The sequence below is a fragment of the Salmo salar genome, chromosome 18, assembly GCF_965601325.2.
Source record: "Salmo salar chromosome 18, fSalSal1, whole genome shotgun sequence".
NCBI classification, from domain to species: domain Eukaryota; kingdom Metazoa; phylum Chordata; class Actinopteri; order Salmoniformes; family Salmonidae; genus Salmo; species Salmo salar.
Genome location: NC_138308.1, coordinates 79162686 through 79181576, shown reverse-complemented (window position 1 = coordinate 79181576; position 18891 = coordinate 79162686). Strand labels below are relative to the sequence as shown.

The 18891-nt window shown below is 42.4% G+C and overlaps 1 protein-coding gene across 1 annotated transcript; it reads left to right on the top strand.

Annotated features, from left to right (window-relative positions):
• The first annotated feature begins 8246 nt into the window (after window positions 1-8246).
• On the top strand, window positions 8247-12556 carry LOC123735848 (transmembrane protein 256). Its single transcript, XM_045713045.1, has 4 exons — window positions 8247-8447; window positions 8813-8850; window positions 10394-10474; window positions 12060-12556. The coding sequence occupies exons 1-4, from the start codon at window positions 8366-8368 to the stop codon at window positions 12201-12203; spliced, it is 345 nt and encodes a 114-aa protein (XP_045569001.1). The 5' UTR covers window positions 8247-8365; the 3' UTR covers window positions 12204-12556.
• The last annotated feature ends 6335 nt before the right edge of the window (window positions 12557-18891 follow it).

Genomic DNA, 18891 nt, shown 5'->3' with positions numbered 1-18891 from the left:
GAACACACTGCCAGACCCCCTCAGACAGGTATGAGAGAGAGAGAGAGAGAGAGAGACCTATCTCGCAGATGAGGGAGGACTGGAAGCCACAGGGCTTGTTTTTAATTAAACGCTAATTAAAAAGTGTTAATGACAAACATTGTATTAACATTCCTTACACATGCTTCTCTGTCACCCAGGATTTAATAGGATTTGATAATACATGCGGATAACTTTTTTCTGGGGGGGTTCTCAGCTACATGTATGTGCTGTGACCCTCATTAACATCAAACTATTAATTGGCAATAATGTAGGCCTACCCACATGAAAAAATACTATAATGTACACTATGGAAGGAATACTAAAGTATTCCCTGTAATGTTTTTTCATGTGGGTAGGCCTACATTATTACTGTTGTATTTACAGTTTACTATAGTATAAATACTGTAGTATTTATTTTTAAGCATTTTCTATAGTAATTACTGTACTGTTTTAGTGGACAGTAGTATACTGTTGTATTTACTGTAGTGCTTTGCAGACTGTAGTATACTGTAGTGTTTTTATAACCATTACTGTAGTATTTACTAAAGTGTTTTTGTTTTATTATCTTTGACATAGAAGTGGGAGGTTTTCCATCTTGATGAAACCTACAAGAGAAATTCAAAACAATTACATTTTCCATAACCTGTAGGTAGGTATGGGTTCTGAACGGAGAATTCAGAGTTTTTTATGTGTTTTTGCAGACTGTATTGTTTTTGCAAAAATTTCTGTAGTATTTACAACAGCATTTTGTTGGGGATAATACTATAGTATTCTACAGTATACTACTAAATTCTATACTAAGTACTACACATGATCGAGGGATACTACAGTGTATAGTATTATACAGTATACTACAGTTGACTAAAGAATCCTATAGAAAGTACTGTAGTATTCTGTAGTAAATGGTAGGATTTTTTTTATGTGGGTAAGCTTTCTGGACAGATCTGCACAGTGGTTGAGACAGTAAAATAGTGCCCCCAGCTGGTCAACACAATTGTTCCACTTCTCAACAAGGAAGGATACAAGCAAATGTCTTATATTATGTAGAAAAGTAAAGAACATTATCGTTCCAGCATTTCCTGTTGACAGTGAAAATAGACTAGGCCTATATTCAAAATGTATCGTAACAAAGAAAAGGAGCTCACTGCTTGTGAAACATAAGTATTTTGAATTGTAATTGCATGAGCCATGAAGTGAGTCTCTGTAACTTTGTCAAGTTTTAGTGTGTAGTCTGTAAGGCAGTAATGGAGGGTTGGACAGACTAAGCCTTCTCTAAAGCTGGGTAACGTTTTAGAGTGAAAATGAAAATGGGAGAGTAGTGCTATAAATAATTTATGTGAACCGCATTGCTGTAATTCAAGCAGTCCTATGAATTATGGATTTCAAATGTAGCTCTTAAAACAGTCAAGGTAAAAAGCTTGTTTTATATATTATTTTATTTTATTTTAGCTGTGAATTTGAGGTTAGGCGGGTCATAGACAAGAGTGTGAGAGCTTTTATGCAGCCACTCTCCACCTCCCAAGGTTAAATTTTTTAAGGCTATGCTGAGACAGGTCCGATTTTACCTGTGTACCTACAGTACATTGTCCAGCAGACAAATGACAACTATTGCCTACGCTCACATGACTGTGTTTTGTTGACTGTGCATAAGGCCCATTCAGAGCTAGGAAAAAAAAGTGTTCAAGGTCTCTGCCGCTTCCACTTGAAACAAGCTTCAAAATGTCCTGAAATTACAGGAGCTCGTCCCTTTAAATTAGTTTAAAGCTAGAGTAAACACTATGATGGAAAATTAAGTGGGGGGCTGTAGTTGGCCCCCCTAGACCCCCACACTTCCCCAAAATCATCTTTCTGCTCCATATGTAAATGTATGTTTTTAAACTACAGTGCTTTATGTTTAATGCTGAATGTAGCTAGGTTTCCATCCAATTAGTGGCAGATTTTCAATTGAATATTCCGAAGTCTCCATAGAAAAAAAGGTGTTTCCATCGAATTGACTTGTTGCGGATAAAAGGCTGTGCGTGATGACATAGTCGCATAAAAATAACTTTTGCAATTAAATTCCCATGTACCAAATTAAAAATGCAAGTTAAATGGGTTTTCATTGAATTTTGAACTCTACCGGTGGTTTTGTGACAAAAAAATGTTATGGTTACAGAAAAGGTTATGTAGCGGAACGTGCCCACTCACGTGCACTCTAACCAACAGCTCGCAGATACAGGGTGAGTATAGCCTACATGAGGAGATTTTATTGACAAAAGAGTGATATTATTTTTATTTGTCAAACGGCAGCCAAGCATCGATCATCATGTCACCAGAATGAGACCCTCGATATTTATTGGAAAGAAGCATCAAGCTCACCGCCATGCACTTTCACCACCCTATGAAGTTCATCACAACTTATTTCATATGTACTTAAAGGTAGACTCAGAGATATGACGTAGATGCAGAAAGTAAACAGCATAGTGGATCAATTTTTGCAACAACTAAGAGCGTTGAAGGTTGAGTCTCAACTTCTCCTCTGTTTTGGTGCCTGGATACCATGCTGTGAACAGCGTGAAGCGAACCCTGGCACATGCGCAGATACTGTGTGTGACTGTGTGACAGCAAAGTCTTGCATCTTGCTCATCTCAATATCTGCGTTGCTGCTCGTGGCGACGTCATTTCACTGAGTCAACCTTTAATAAACTGCATGCTTTCCCGAATATTAGTGGGAGGACCACACAACATATCATCGCTTGACGCCAAGTTTACTTCGATATATAATAGTTGTTATATCAATATTTGCACATAAAGGCATTTCCACCACCATTTCTCGAATTATTAATTTTACATGCCTTTTCCATCAGGCCTGTCGTGCCATTTTTTTATCCGACATACTTTACTCGCATAAAAAACTTAGATGGAAACCTGGTTAGTGTGTCTGAAACTTTGTGTGCTTCTATTTTGGCCATGTCTTCTTGTAAAATAGATTGTTACTCTCAATGAGACTAGCCTGGTAAAATAAAGGAAAAATAACAATGTAATTGCACCACATGTACAACTCTGATTTGCACTGATAGGCCTAACAGTTTCTTTCTGTTATCTCCAGTGTTAAGTTATGCTATTGTGATGGTGTACACTGGAGAGCGCCAGACATTTCATTTAGTGTTAAAATAGGCCTACGCTGTACAGTATATTGCAAATGCTTGCTAATTTTGGTTTATGTGACTAGCGATTTCTAGTGATGTTCTGTTTGATACCGGAGCTCCGGGGCATGCATCGAAATTGCAAAGCAATTTCCTTCAAAGCAGTGTGCCGATTGCTGTATCACTTTATTAGAAGCACGTCATCAATAACGTCCAAATCTTCATTTGATCATGTGCTTTTTCAGACCGTGGGAGAATCTCAATTGAACACTCCTCGCATCCTCTCTGTTCTCGTTCTCAAAACCCTGTGATGTGATGAGATTGGACCCAGGTGCAGAGAAGAAACCAGACGAGGAATCAGTGGTTAAGGATAAATATAATACTTTACTGAGAAACGGTAGCCGCAGGATCACAGTTCACCTGAAAACAACAAACACTAAGTCTCTAAATCTCACTCAGGAAATGAACGCACACGGAAAACTATTCAAGTTTCTGCAAAGGACAACAACAAAAAACACACCTCTTTTAAAAGGGAAAAGCATAATGAGTAAATTGGACGCACCTGAGTGTTGTTAATGTCTCTAGGACGGTCTCTGACACCCTCTGGTGACAGGTGGAACCATGACAAACCCATTGGAGGAGAAGGTAAGAGGGGAGGGCCCTTTGACTTTCTCATCCAATGGGTTTTGAGGAGGTGAGGGACAAGAACAGAGGATTTGAGAGGTATGCAATTGAAATTCTCCCTGTGCTGCAAAATGCAAGATCCCACTGATTTTGCTGTGGTTCCAGTTCTTTCTTAGATTCCTAGCTGCTTTCAAACACCGAACTCGAATGTACAACGTACTTACAAATGTAGTTAGGATTTTTTACAGAAAGTTTCACCTGACCAGTCGCTTAGCAGGTAGAGTTGGAAACTATGGAACATTCAGGGACGGCAGGGTATGGGGTTGAATCCTGGTGAAGGCACACTTTTTAGAAAATAGTGTTATGTGAAACCACACTTTCTGCACATTATTGTTCCAAAAATTGTTTCATTTAGTATACTATAAGCTTATGAATTAAGTATCCTAAATAATGCTATAGATTCACTGTTTTTGAAAAATAATAAACTTGAAGGCAAAAAAAGGAAGCATGATGGCGCCGGAGGGGAAGGCTGACGTCTTATCGGCTCTTAACCAGCCATGCTATTTTGTTAGTTTTTTTCGCATTGTTCGTAACTTGTTTTGTACATAATGTTGCTGCTACTGTCTCTTTTGACTGAAAAGAGCTTCTGAAAATCAGAACTGCGATTGCTCACCTCAAACTGGACGAAGAGTTCTTCTTCAATGAGTCGGATGGGAGGGATATAATACAGACACCCGACCAGATCCCTGTTATTCGCTGGAGAAGGAAACATAGATTTCACGGAAAGAGATCGGGCTGCCTTGTGAGGATCAGGCGACAAGTGGCTAATCTGCCGATGCCTTCCGTGGTGCTAGCTAACGTTCAATCGCTGGAAAATAAATGGGACGAACTGAAAGCACATTTATCCTACCAACGGGACATTAAAAACTGTAATATCTTATGTTTAACCGAGTCGTGGCTGAACGGCGACAATAAGAACATACAGCTCGCGGGTTATACACTCTATCGGCAGAACAGCAGCCTCTGGTAAGACACGGGGCGGGGGCTATGCATTTATGTAAACAACTGCTGGTGCACGATATCTAAGGAAGTCTCGAGGTTTTGCTCACCTGAGGTAGAGTATCTCATGATAAGCTGTAGACCACACTATCAACCTAGAGAGTTTTCATCTGTATTTTTTGTAGCTGTCTACATACCACCACAGACCGATGCTGGCTCTAAAACCGCACTCAATGAGCTGCATTCTGCCATAAGAAAACAGGAAAACGCTCATCCAGAAGTGGCGCTCCTAGTGGCCGGGGACTTTAATGCAGGGAAACATAAATCAGTTTTACCTAATTTCTATTAGCATGTTCAATGTGGAAGCAGAGGGGAAAAAATAATAGACCACCTTTACTCCACACACAGAGACATGTACAAAGCTCTCCCTCACCCTCCATTTGGCAAATCTGACCATAATTATATCCTCCTGATTCCTCCTTACAAGCAAAAATTAAAGCAGGAAGCACCAGTGACTCGGTCTATAAAAAAGTGATCAGATAAATCAGATGCTAAACTACAGGACTGTTTTGCTAGGACAGACTGGAATGTGTTCTGGGATTACTCCGATGGCATTGAGTACACCATATCAGTTATTGGCATTATCAATAAGTGTATGGAGGACATCCCCCCCACAGTGACTGTACGTACATACCCCAATCAGAAGACATGGATTACAGGCAACATTCGCACTGAGCTAAAGGGTAGAGCTGTCGCTTTCAAGGAGCAGGACGCTAACACGGAAGCTTATAAGAAATCCCGATATGCCCTCCGACAAACCATCAAACAGGCAAAGCGTAAATACAGGACTAAGATCAAATTATACTACACTGGCTCCTGTGGCAGGGCCTGCAAACTATTAAAGACTACAAAGGGAAGCACAGCCGAGAGCTGCCCAGTGACACAAGCCTACCAGATGAGCTAAATCACTTCTATGCTCGCTTTGAAGCAAGTAACACTGAAACATGCATGAGAGCATAAGCTGTTCCGGATGACTGTGTGATCACACTCTCCGCAGCCGATGTGAGTAAGACCTTTAAACAGGTCAACATTCACAAGGCCGCAGGGCCAGACGGATTACCAGGACGTGTACTCCGAACATGCACTGACCAACTGGCAAGTGTCTTCACTGACATTTTCAACCTCTCCCTGTCTGAGTCTGTAATACCAACATGTTTCAAGCAGACCACCGTAGTCCCTGTGACCAAGAACACTAAGGTAAGCTCACTAAATGACTACCGACCCGTAGCACTCATGTCTGTAGCCATGAAGAGCTTTGAAAGGATATCCCAGAAACCCTAGACCGACTCCAATTTGCATACCCCTCCACAGATACACAGATGATGCAATCTCTGTTGCACTCCACACTGCCCTTTCCCACCGGGACAAAAGAGAATGCTATTCATTGACTACAGCTCAGCGTTCAACACCATAGTGCCCTCAAAGTTCATCACTAAGCTAAGGACCCTGGGACTAAACACCTCCTTCTGCAACTGGATCCTGGACTTCCTGACGGGCCACCCCCAGGTGGTAAGGGTAGGTAACAACACATCCGCCACGCTGATCCTCAATACAGGGGCCCCTCAAGGGTGCGTGCTCAGTCCCCTCCTGTACTCCCTGTTCACTCATGACTGCATGGCCAGGCACGATTCCAACACCATCATTAAGTTTGCTGATGACACAACAGTGCTAGGCCTGATCACCGACAACGATGAGACAGAGACCTGACTGTGTGGTGCATGGACAACAACCTCTCCCTGAACATGATCAAGACAAAGGAGATCATTGTGGACTACAGGAAAAGGAGAACAGGGCACACCCCCATTCTCATCAACAGGGCTGTAGTGGAGCAGGTTGAGAGCTCCAAGTTATTTGGCGTCCACATCACCAACAAACTAACATGGTCCAAGCACACCAAGACAGTCGTGAAGAGGGCATGACAAAACCTATTCCCCCTCAGGAGACTGAAAAGATTTGTCATGGGTCCTCAGATCCTCAAAAGGTTTTACAGCTGCACCATCGAGAGCATCCTGACGGGTTGCATCACTGCCTGGTATGGCAACTGCTCAGCCTCTGACCGCAAGGCTCTACAGAGGGTAGTGCGTACGGCCCAGTACATCACCGGGGCCAAGCTTCCTGCCATACAGGACCTCTATACCAGGCAGTGTCAGAGGAAGGCCCTAAAAATGTTCAAAGACTCCAGCCACCCTAGTCATAGACTGTTCTCTCTGCTACTGCATGGGAAGCAGTACCAGAGTGCCAGGTCTAGGTCCAAGAGGCTCCTAAACAGCTTCTACCCCCAAGCCATAAGACTCCTGAACAGCTAATCAAATGGCTACCCAGACTATTTGCATTGCACCCCCCAGTGAAAATCTCACTTTTAAAAGTTAATATTCTGTTAAATCATCCCCAAATAATGTTGTTGACTCATATTTGTGACTAAAGCATAAACTGGAGAAAAAACACTTCAAAAACCCCACCGTAAACTCTTATCTCAAACAGACCATTTCAAAAATGCTTGCTATTTCCTCATAGAGGATAATATAGGATGAGCTGGGCAATCAGCGGTCTACTCGTATGTATATTTTTTAATGACTGGTATACGCCCACATCATTCTGTTGTTGGGGTGTGCTCACACCATTCCAACACAGAAAATGTGTTTTTTTTAACGTACTTAATTACCATTTTTTGGAAGGAAAACTATTTCACTCATAATGTAATTAACTATAGGTCATATTTTATAGAAATCTGGAAACACTGGACAATTACTTTAAAGGTAAACTTTTAAACTTTGGCCAAAAACGCTAAAATAATGGCTTTAAACTATATATCTTATCAATGCACCATCATACCAGGTCATGTAATGCTTAAAAACAGCAAAAAAAATATGAATAAGATATCTGTCACAGAAGTGCCATTTCTTACCGTTTTCTGCAGCTTCCGTCCAAAAACAAATCATTTGAAATGAAAATTGACATAAACACGTACTGGGGCAGAAGTTACTGGCTAGCTACAAGTGTTAAGAGTTGGACTGTTTTTGTGCCCAAAGTTGTTTTTTAAAGCTAATTTCCTGCAATTCTACACATTTTGCCATTGCTGATAACGTGTTAATGTGCTATCTGGAGGGCCCACAATTAAATAAATGATGGGGGGGGGGCAAATCTGCCTGTTCTGCACATTGGGGGCGACATGTCCTCCCATCCCCTGAGGCAATTTCGCCTGTGATAAATAGCATAACTTTATAGCAATGTCTGAAGATAGCAGAAAAGTACTGTTTTATGTGCAAATCAGTGTTGTGTTTGTGGCGCCATTCCATATGGATTTGTCTGATGAGCTCTATTAGGCTATACAAGGACATTTTCATTTGCCATAATGAGCCACAGTTATCTAAAAGTTATATAAAATGTATACCGGACATTGTAAACTGTAACACGACGGGCGCCATTATGGTTCAGTAAACAATTGTACCGGCGGATGTGCTCTCCCAGAAGAGCGCCCTACTGCATGCAGTTTCCTTGATCTTTCACAGTCATTTATCGGCTTGTAAAATTTAGCAATGACCGCGTCTTTGGTTGTGCAGAGGTTAGCAGGAGTGTCCGGGGCGCTTGCTGTCACGGCTGGGGCATACGGAGCTCACGGTAGGAATTCACGTCTTCGTAATTGTGCGGGGCATAACAACCAGATTAAATGATTGTGTAACGTTAGTGAACTTTAAAAGTTAGTCATGTTGTGTATGCGCTGCAGGACAGGCTTATGTCACTCATTGGGCCATGTTACTAGAGCTAAATAATAACAATGTATTTAGCTATATGTTGCCTACTGTGTGCCTTCCGGCTGCAGTTTCCAAGCTACTGTAAATGACGCACATTAACCGAATGAAAAGGCGTGTATTGCAGGCTCCTGATGGCTAAACATAAAGTTACACAAATAGGCTTCACTGTTCTTGATATCACATGACATGACCACCCTGGCCCTTTACAATATCTCCATTTTGTTTATTCAGGTTTCAAAAACAAAGATCCAGAGGATTACTCGATAGTGGTAAGTGTTGTTGTTTCATATGCTATTTAAGCAATAAGGCACAAGGGGGTGTGATATATGGCCAATATACCACGGCTAAGGGGTACAACAGAACGCGGCCGTGGTATATTGGCGATATATCACACCCCCTCCTGCGTTATTGCTTAAATAGCATTTGCTATTATAAACTGGTTACCAGTGTAATTAGAGCAGCAAAAATAAATGTTTTGTCATACAGTTGAAGTCGGAAGTTTACCTACACCTTAGCCAAATACATTTTAAACTCAGTTTTTCACTATTTCTGACATTTAATCCTAGTAAAAATTCCCTGTCTTAGGTCAGTTAGGATCACCACTTTATTTTTAAGAATGTGAAATGTCAGAATAATAGTAGTGATTTATTTCAGCTTTAATTTCTTTCATCACATTACCAGTGGGTCAGAAGTTTACATACACTCAATTAGTATTTGGTAGCATTGCCTTTAAATTGTTTAACTTGGGTCAAATGTTTTGGGCAGCCTTCCACAAGCTTCCCACAAGAAGTTGGTTGAATTTTGTCCCATTCCTCCTGACAGAGCTCACTGCAGATGCACTCACACCTGCCTGCTGCCATTCCTGAGCAAGCTCTGTATTGGTGGTGCCCCGATCCCGCAGCTGAATCAACTTTAGGAGACGGTCCTGGCGCTTGCTGGACTTTCTTGGGCGCCCTGAAGCCTTCTTCACGACAATTGAACCGCTCTCCTTGAAGTTCTTAATGATCCGATAATCTTACTGGCAGCAATATCCTTGCCTGTGAAGCCTTTTTTTGTGCAAAGCAATGATGACAGCACGTGTTTCCTTGCAGATAACCTTGGTTGACAGAGGAAGAACAATGATTCCAAGCACCACCCTCCTTTTGAAGCTTCCAGTCTGTTATTTGAACTCAATCAGCATGACAGGGTGATCTCCAGCCTTGTCCTCGTCAACACTCACACCTGTGTTAACGAGAGAATCACTGACATGATGTCAGCTGGTCCTTTTGTGGCAGGGCTGAAATGCAGTGGAAATGTTGTTGGGGGATTGAGTTCATTTGCATGGCGAAGAGGGACTTTGCAATTCATTGCAATTCATCTGATCACTCTTCATAACATTCTGGAGTATATGCAAATTGCCATCATACAAACTGAGGCAGCAGATTTTGTGAAAATGAATATTTGTGTCATTCTCAAAACTTTTAGCCACGACTGTATATATATACACACAAACAATTATAAACAGGGTAGCTTTGGTACTTGATGCTGATTGGCTAAAACAGCATTCCAGCTGTGTGTATGTCAGACGATATACCACAGGTATGATTCAAAAATACTTGTTAGGTGTTCTATGTATGTTGGTAACCAGTTTATAAATCAACAAGGCACTTCAGGGGTTTGTGCAATATGGCCAATATACCACACTCCTTCTGGGCTTATTGCTTAAAAATAACCAATATATATATAATATATTGCAATGTTATACCACCCTGTCAACTTATTTGTCAGACAGTTCTGGTCTCTAATGTATCTAATGTATCTACCTCTCCTTAGCTGTATGAGACGGCCAACAAGTACCACTTCTACCACAGCATAGCTCTGCTGGGGGCCTCTCGCTGTAGGAAACCTGCTGTGGTATGTACTGTATACCTCGCTCCTATCATTATAATTACAGAATGAACTTTTGAACACTAGTGTTGTAATAGAACATACGGTGCCTTCAGAAAATATTCATACCCCTTAAACTTATTCCACATTTTGTTGTTACAGCCTGAAATCAAAATGGATTAACCCATCTACACTCAATACCGAAGTGAAAACATGTTTGTTGAAATTAAATGCAGAAATATTTACGTAAGTATTCACACATGTAGAATCACCTTTGGCAGTGAATACAGCTGTGAGTCTTTCTGGCTAAGTCTAAGAGCTTTGCACACCTGGATTGTACAATATTTGCACATTATTGTTGAAATTCTTCAAGCTCTGTCAAGTTGGTTATTGATCATTGTTAGACATCCATTTTCAAGTCTTGCCGTAGATTTCAATGTTGTCTTGGTAAGTAACTCCAGTGTATGTTTGGCCTTGTGTTTTAGGTTGTCTTGCTGTCTGTGTCTGTAAGGAATGCAGAATGAACCAGGTTTTCCTCTAGAATTTTGCCTGAGCTTAGCTATATTCCATTTTATTTTTATCCTAAAAAAACCTCCTTGCTGATGACGATCATACCCATAACATGATATAGCCTCCACCATGCTTGGAAATATGAAGTGGTACTCAGTGATGCGTTGTGTTGGATTTTCCCCAAACATAACACATTGTATTGAGGACATAAAGTGAATTCCTTTGCCATATTTTTTGCAGTTTTACTTTTGTGCCTTATTGCAACCAGGATACTTGTTTTGGAATATTTTTATTCTGTACTCTGTAAAGGCTTCCTTCTTTTCACTCTGTCAGTTAGGTTAGTATTGTAGATTAACTACAATGTTGTTGATCCATCCTCACTTTTCTTTCACAGCCATTAAACGCTGTAACTGTTTTAAAGTCACCATTGGCCTCATGGTGAAATCCCCAAGTGGTTTCCTTCCTCTCTGGCAACTGAGTTAGGAAGGATGTCTATCTTTGTAGTGACTGGGTGTATTGATACACCATCCAAAAGTTATTTTCACCCATCTACCAATAGGTGCCCATCTTTGCGAGGCATTGGAAAACCTCCCTGGTCTTTTGTTGAATCTGTGTTTGAAATTCACTGCTTGACTGAGGGATAGATAATTGTATGTGTGGGGTACAGAGATGAGGTAGTTGTTCAAAAATCATGTTAAACACTTATTGCACACAGAGTGAACTTATTCAGGCTTGCCATAACAAAGGGGTTGAATACGTATTGACTCAAGACATTTCAGCTTTTCATTTTTAATTAATTTGTAAAAATGTCTAAACATAATTTCACATTGACATTATGGGGTGTTGTAACAACAATGTGGAAAAAGTCGAGGGGTGTGAATACTTTCTGAAGGCACTGTAAATATGTATCTCTATGGTTTATTATAATCCTCCGCCTGCATGTATTTTCCATTTGTGTTTGCATTAGTGATTTGATGTCCAAATACATGTATTTTCAGATACGGTATGCCACATTCTGAGAAGGCTGTGTGTATGTCTTAAATGGTCAGCCTTAATGGTAAGCGGAGAAGCACACAGTCACTTTCCCCTCTTCCCTCTGCAGGCGGGCACCCTCCTGGTAGTGGGCATGGGGGCGTTCTGTGGCTCCCTGTATCACCAGGCCCTGACGGAGAACCCTGTCCTGAGGAAACTGGCTCCTTACGGGGGCATGTTCCTGATCGCTGGTTGGCTGGCCATAGCCATCTGAACTCTGACATTTTAACCACTGACCCCTACTTGGACCCCACTGGTGGTGAATGACCTCTCTCTACAGGACACAAACTGACTTATGTTCAGAGAAGAAGGGGCGTTGGTAAAATGTCACTTATCTAAACCCTGCAGTTGTTCTGTCATGGGTGTAAAGAGAAGATAAGGTTGTGAGGGATCACTTTTTACATTTTTCCGTCGTCATCACAGGCTGCGATGTACCCGTGACTTAAATTTCTCTTGTTTTTATGTGTGGGTGTTAACGCACGCACGTTTCAGTTTGAATGGATCCGAAAGACTAATGTATATTAATCCTTTATCATAAATAAACCTCTTGAAAAGAGTTGATGATCACCTCCCTGTAACCCGTGATTTGTTCCTTCTGAGGAAGCCTTCTGATAGTGAATGTCTCTATGGCCCCTCAGCATTTGATCTTCTAAGTACCGGTGTACAGAGAACACGGAGTTCATTAAACACTGGCCTCACTTTAGCCGGAGCTACGTTCCTTCAAACCTATCTGTATTCAAATTGGAAGTGAAATTCATTGAAGCGCTAATTCCTTCCTTCATTCCATCCTCCCGTTCCCTGATTGTAGGCTGTGTGTGTGTGTGAAGGCCGTCTGCGCAGGGATCTTTTGAAAATTGCTTTATAAATCTCCAGGTCAATTTGCAGGGGGTGGCTCGACGCTCATAAGCCAGCCGACTGACTCGGAGTCCATTGAAAGTAGAAATCCTGTTGACTAAAGCACATCCCAATGAACTTTGATCACGACTCATAAAATGCTCATTAGAAGGCCGATTAGTGGGCTTTGGGGAAAACGGGGTCAGGCTATCAAACTGCCATTGTTATCTCTGGAATGGAAACACTGGATATACAAGTTAGTTAATTTAGGCTCCTGAGACAAGGAGAGGAAACAGGAAAATGTATGGACTGTTTGTGTGGGAGGGCTGCTGGAGGCATCCGTCTGCACATTTTAAGTTGAATATGTGAGATGGTGCCACGGACAGAGAAGAGAGATCTGCACCATCAGAATGTGTTCAGAATCCATTCACACTCACCCAGCCACATCACATTGTGCCTGTGTTTCCCTCCACCTCCTGGTTGCTGACATTTTGGGTGTGCAGCGTTGGGACTACACACACACACACACACTCCCAAACAGTCACTCATTACTGAAGCAGCACAGTATCCCCTTGTTAGAATTGATAACCCTGATCACAACGTTCTGCTCCAATATGCTGTTTTAAAAAACAAAAAAGGGAGTTCTTTCTCTGGTCTCTTCTTCTCCCTCTCTCTCAGGCTGTGTTCCTCGCTCTTGGGCTCAGTCTCTCTCTCTCTCAGGGCCTGTGCTTCACACTTTCTCTTTTGGTTTCTGTTCACTATCCCCCTCTTTGTTTTTGCAGGCCAAAGAAATCTCTGGCCAATGAGGATTCACCCTGTGAGTTTATTGCCTCAGCAATAAACTCTGCCGTTCATTCTGCGTGTCCTCACTCTGCTTTTATTATCCTACAGTTGTGTGAGGCTGGGCACAGACTGTAAAGCAGGTTGCAATGCAATTAGCCCTTTGGCTAAGGGGTTAGGAATGGTGTTCTAGCTATAACTGGACCTCTCTCTGGTGTAGTGGGTGGGAGAGAAGGGAGATATTGTTAATTGTATCTTAAGGGAGTTTTGCTTCACAACCCTCTACTTTTGTTTATTTTTATTTTTTTACACAGAATTTATTAATTCGTTTTAAAGTATTTTTTTTATTTGTTTCTCTCTCACACCACCAAACTCGGTTGGGTAATTACCTCAGAACCGGGCTGTGTCCCAAATGGCAACATATTCCCTGCATTGTGCACTACTTTTGACCATGGCCCTTAGTGCTCTAGTCAAAAGTAGCACTCTGAAGGGAATATGGTGCCATTTGGCATGCAGACCAAGCTTCTTTAGGGAGAGCTCAACGGCCAATTGATTTCTTGGTTGTGGTCAGAATGAGCGTGAAGCTTGGCTGGTGTAAGACTATCACTCGCACAAATACAGTCTGTCTGAATGCTGGTGGGACTGAGGAGAGCGAGATTGACGACTAGGTGGGAAGATGTGCTTCTCAGGATATTTTCCTCTGAATAAAAGTGTGAAATGAAACTACGCCTATACCACCCGACATGATTACCCAAAGCCTCTCTCTCTCTCTCTCTCTCTAATACATACAACACACACACTATTTTATTGAGAGAGCACAGCAGCAACTAATCCTCTCTCTGAAGCATCAATTCACAGTACACAGAAGCCCACACATTGAAGCGGAATAAAATGTAATGGCTGTTCAAAGCTCTCAAACCACTGCTCCCTCCTGACCTTTACAGACCCATAAATGGTCAGCACTATCACACTTTCAGGTAGATCATCATCCCCTCACTTCAATGGGCACCGCGCCTCCGCATTAAACACTGGCAAAGTCCCAAATGACCTACATAGTGCACTACTTTTGACCAGGACCCATAGGGTGCCATTGAGACTCAGCTACTGCCTCTTTCAGAGCAGCACACACCTCTTTCTCTCTATCCCATTGTTTTACTGCAATTGAGGCTTCTATACAGGTTAGACACGATGCATGTGAGGCTAAGAGGAGTATGTATGAAAATGCATATAAAAATCCCCCCCAACAACCACCCAATGATTGCTACCTTTGAGGGAATGACAGAGGCTGCAGAGTAATGTTGACAAATAAATAGACAGCATTCACACAGAAATCGTATGTCATAGATGTAAACTGTAGCTATAAGTGCTGCCCCTCTCTGCCCTGCACCTCTCTCTGTCTCCACCACTTCCCTCACTTTGTCTTTGATGAATTTGCTGATGGATAGAAGAATTTGAGAAGTGGTTCAACAGATTCCAGTTCCTGGTTGGCTCTAGGTCCTCTCAGGTCTCTCCTCCATTACCTCCACTGGGCCAATTATCTGCACTGTCAGCCTCTCTGATATGGCTTCAAAAGGGGGAGGTATTTCAAGGTGACACCGGCAAAGATGGGGTGATGGAGGGGAAACTGGCAATGGTTTGAAGATCTTTTGATCACTTTGCAAATCTCTCCCCTCCTGAAGAAAAAAGGGCAAAGGAGGAGAGGAAAGAGTCAGAAGCTGTCAGAGGCAGAGCATCTCGTTCTGCAAGGGGAGCCTGTGGTGTCCCTTTGTCTTTTAAAAGCAGAGGGCTAGTACAGGCGCCATCTCGCCCCCTTGTTCTGCATACGAGTAGAGGTGTCACTTCACGTCAGCTGTGTGGAAGCTGTATTTTGCATATTTATTTTTTATTTAACCTTTATTTAACTAGGCAACTCAGTTAAGAACACATTCTTGTTTACAACTATGGCCTACCAAAAGCCTTCCTGCGGGGACGGGGGAATAAAAATATAGGACAAAACACACAATGACAACAGAGACACCGCAACACAACCTAAGGAGAGACCTAAGAAAACAACATAGCATGGCAGCCACACAACATGACAACAACATGGCAGTAGCACAACATTGTAGCAGCACAAAACATGGTACAAACATTATTGGGCACAGACAACAGCACAAAGGGCAAGAAGGTAGAGACAACAATACATCATGCGTAGCAACCACAACTGTCAATAAGAGTGATTGAGTCTTTGAATGAAGAGATGGAGAAAAAACTGTCTGAGTGTTTTTTGCAGCTTGTTCAAGTCACTAGCTGCAGCGAACTGAAAAGAGGAGCGACCCAGGGATGTGTGTGCTTTGGGGACCTTTAACAGAATGTGACTGGCAGAACAGGTGTTGTATGTGGAGGATGAGAGCTGCAGTAGGTATCTCCGATAGGGGGCAGTGAGGCCTAAGAAGGTTTTATAAATAAGCATCAACCTATGGGTCTTGCGACGAGTTCACAGAGATGACTAGTTTACAGAGGAGTATAGAGTGCAGTGATGTGTCCTATAAGGAGTATTGGTGGCAAATCTGATGGCCGAATGGTTAAGAACATCTAGCCCCTCGAGAGCACCCTTACCTGCTGATCTATAAATTACGTCTCAGTAATCTCACATGGGTAGGTTGGTCTTCTGAATCAGGGTTAGTTTGCCAGCTGAGGTGAAAGAGGAGTGATTACGATAGAGGAAACCAAGTCTAGATTTAACCTTAGCCTGCAGCTTTGATATGTGCTGAGAGAAGGACAGTGTACCGTCCAGCCATACTCCCAAGTACTTGTATGGGGTGACTACCACAAGCTCTAAACCCTCAGAGGTAGTAATCACACCAGTGGGGAGAGGGGCATTCTTCTTACCAAACCACATGACCTTTGTTTTGGAGGTGTTCAGAACAAGGTTCAGGACAGAGAAAGCTTGTTGGACACTAAGAAAGCTTTGTTGTAGAGTGTTTAACACAAAATCCAGGAAGGGGCCAGCTGAGTATAAGACTATCATCCTACTGCCTGAGCTATGTTGTTGATGTAAATTGAGAAGAGAGTGGGGCCTAGAGTCAAGCCTTGCGGTACTCCCTTGGTAACAGGCAGTGGCTGAGACAGCAGATGTTCTGACTTTATACACTGAACTCTGAGGTAGTTAGCAAACCAGGCCAAAGACCCCTCAGAGACACCAATACTCCTTAGCCGGCCCACAAGAATGGATTGGTCTACTGTATCAAAAGCTTTGGCCAAGTCAATAAAAATATCAGCACAACATTGCTTAGAATCAAGGGCAATGGTGACATTATTGAGGACCTTTAAGGTTGCAGGGACACATCCATAACCTGAGCGGAAACCAGATTGCATACCAGAGAGAATACTATAGACATCAGGAAAGCCAGTCAGTTGATTATTGCCAAGTTTTTCCAACACTTTTGATAAACAGGGCAAAATAGAAAGTGGCCTATAACAGTTAGGGTCACCTTGATCTCCCCCTTTAAATAAAGAACGCACCAGGGCTGCCTTCCAAGCAATGGGAACCTCCCAAGAGAGGATAGACAGGCTAAAAAGGTCAGAGATTGGCTTGGCGATGATAGGGGCTGCAACCTTAAAGAAGAAAGGGTCAAAACCATCCAATCCAGATGGTTTTGGGGGTCAAGTTTAAGGAGCTTCTTTTGCACCTCAGACTCGGTGACTGCCTGCAGGGAGAAAGTTTGTAGCTGGGCCGGGGGAAAAGAGGGAGAAGCATCGGAGCTAGTCGCATAAGAAGGGGTGGGAGATGAGGAAATGTTGGATGGGTAAGGAGGCATGGCTGAGTCAAGTAGGAATCCTGACTTAATGAAGTGGTGATTAAAGAGCTCAGCCATGTGCTCCTTGTCAGTAACAACCACATCATCAATATTAAGTGACATGGGCAGCTGTGAGGAGGAAGATTTATTCTTTAACCGTTTTCCAGAACTTCTTAGGGTTAGACCCACAGAAAGAGAACGGCTCCTTTAAGTAACTAACTTTGGCCTTCCGGATAGCCTGAGTGCACTTATTTCTCGTTTGCCTGAACGAGAGCCAGTCAGCTTGAGCATGCGTGTGCCGAGCCTTTCGCCAAATGTAATTCTTGAGGTTGATTAACTCAGATCACAGTCGAACCAGGCGCTGAACCTGTTTTTAATTCTAATTTTCTTTATGGGGGCGTGTTTAACAATACCACTGAAAATATGAAAAAAGAAAGTCCAAGCATCTTTCGACAGAGCTAATTCTATACCAATTTACAGAGGCCAGGTCATGTAGGAAGGCTTGCTCATTAAAGTTTTTTAGCAAGAGTCTATGACAAATCAGGACAGGTCGTTTTACTGAGCAGCCATTACCAACACAGGCTATAAAACAGTGATCACTAAGGTCATTACAGAAAACACCAGACTGATACATATCAAGATTATTTGTGAGGATAACATCAAGGAGATTAGCCTTTTCTGGGTATTTGGAGTCATACCTTGTTTGGGGACAGACATTTAGGGAGTCCCATTGCTTTAGGACTTGGTCATGTGGTTTAAGCATGTCCCAGTTTTGGTCACCCAGCTGGACAAATTCAGACTTAGTGTAAGGGGCCAGGATAGAGCTTAGGGCAGGTAGGGTACAGGCCGGTACTGATGGTGGATGATAACATCCAGCGACAGTCAACACAGAGCTATTTGAAAGTTTAATGCTTAAAACCAGCAAATCAAATTGTTTGGGGACAGACTTGGTGGAGACAACTGAGCACTGAAGATGTTCCTTGGTAAAGATTGCTACTCCACCACCTTTGGAAGATCTGTCTTGCTGAAAAGTTATAACCAGTGTTCAAAACACTCTTTCTTAACCACGTCTCAGTAATGACCAACACATCTGGATTGGAGCTGTGAGCCCACACTTTCAATTGATACATTTTACGTAATTAGCTTCTAGTGTTAACGTGCAGAAAACCCAGGCTTTTATGAGAGTAGAAATCAATTAAGCAGATATCAGAGCACAAGTCAGAATTGGGGCTAGCAACAGTAGATGGGCCCGGATGTACATGCACATTTCCAGATATCATCAGCAGTAATACAATCAGGGCACGGCAGAGGACAGGGAGAGCTCTGCAGTGTTGATTTTTTATGACATTTGAATGTGCATCAGATGGCCACAAGATCATATTGCACAGCAATTTCATCAGGTAACATGAATACCAAGCCAGCGAGATGTGGTTAGAATAGGATGGGAGGCCGAGAGTCCGTGTAACCAAAAGAGACTCCTGGGTGCGGGGACAAAAAGTCTGTTCTACG

Bases quoted from the DNA above. Each gene is read 5' to 3' on its own strand.
- LOC123735848 (XM_045713045.1), top strand. From the start codon at position 8,366: ATGACCGCGTCTTTGGTTGTGCAGAGGTTAGCAGGAGTGTCCGGGGCG. The intron at 8,448-8,812 runs GTAGGAATTCAC...TTGTTTATTCAG, and splicing joins TGGGGCATACGGAGCTCACG to GTTTCAAAAACAAAGATCCA. The intron at 8,851-10,393 runs GTAAGTGTTGTT...ACCTCTCCTTAG, and splicing joins CAGAGGATTACTCGATAGTG to CTGTATGAGACGGCCAACAA.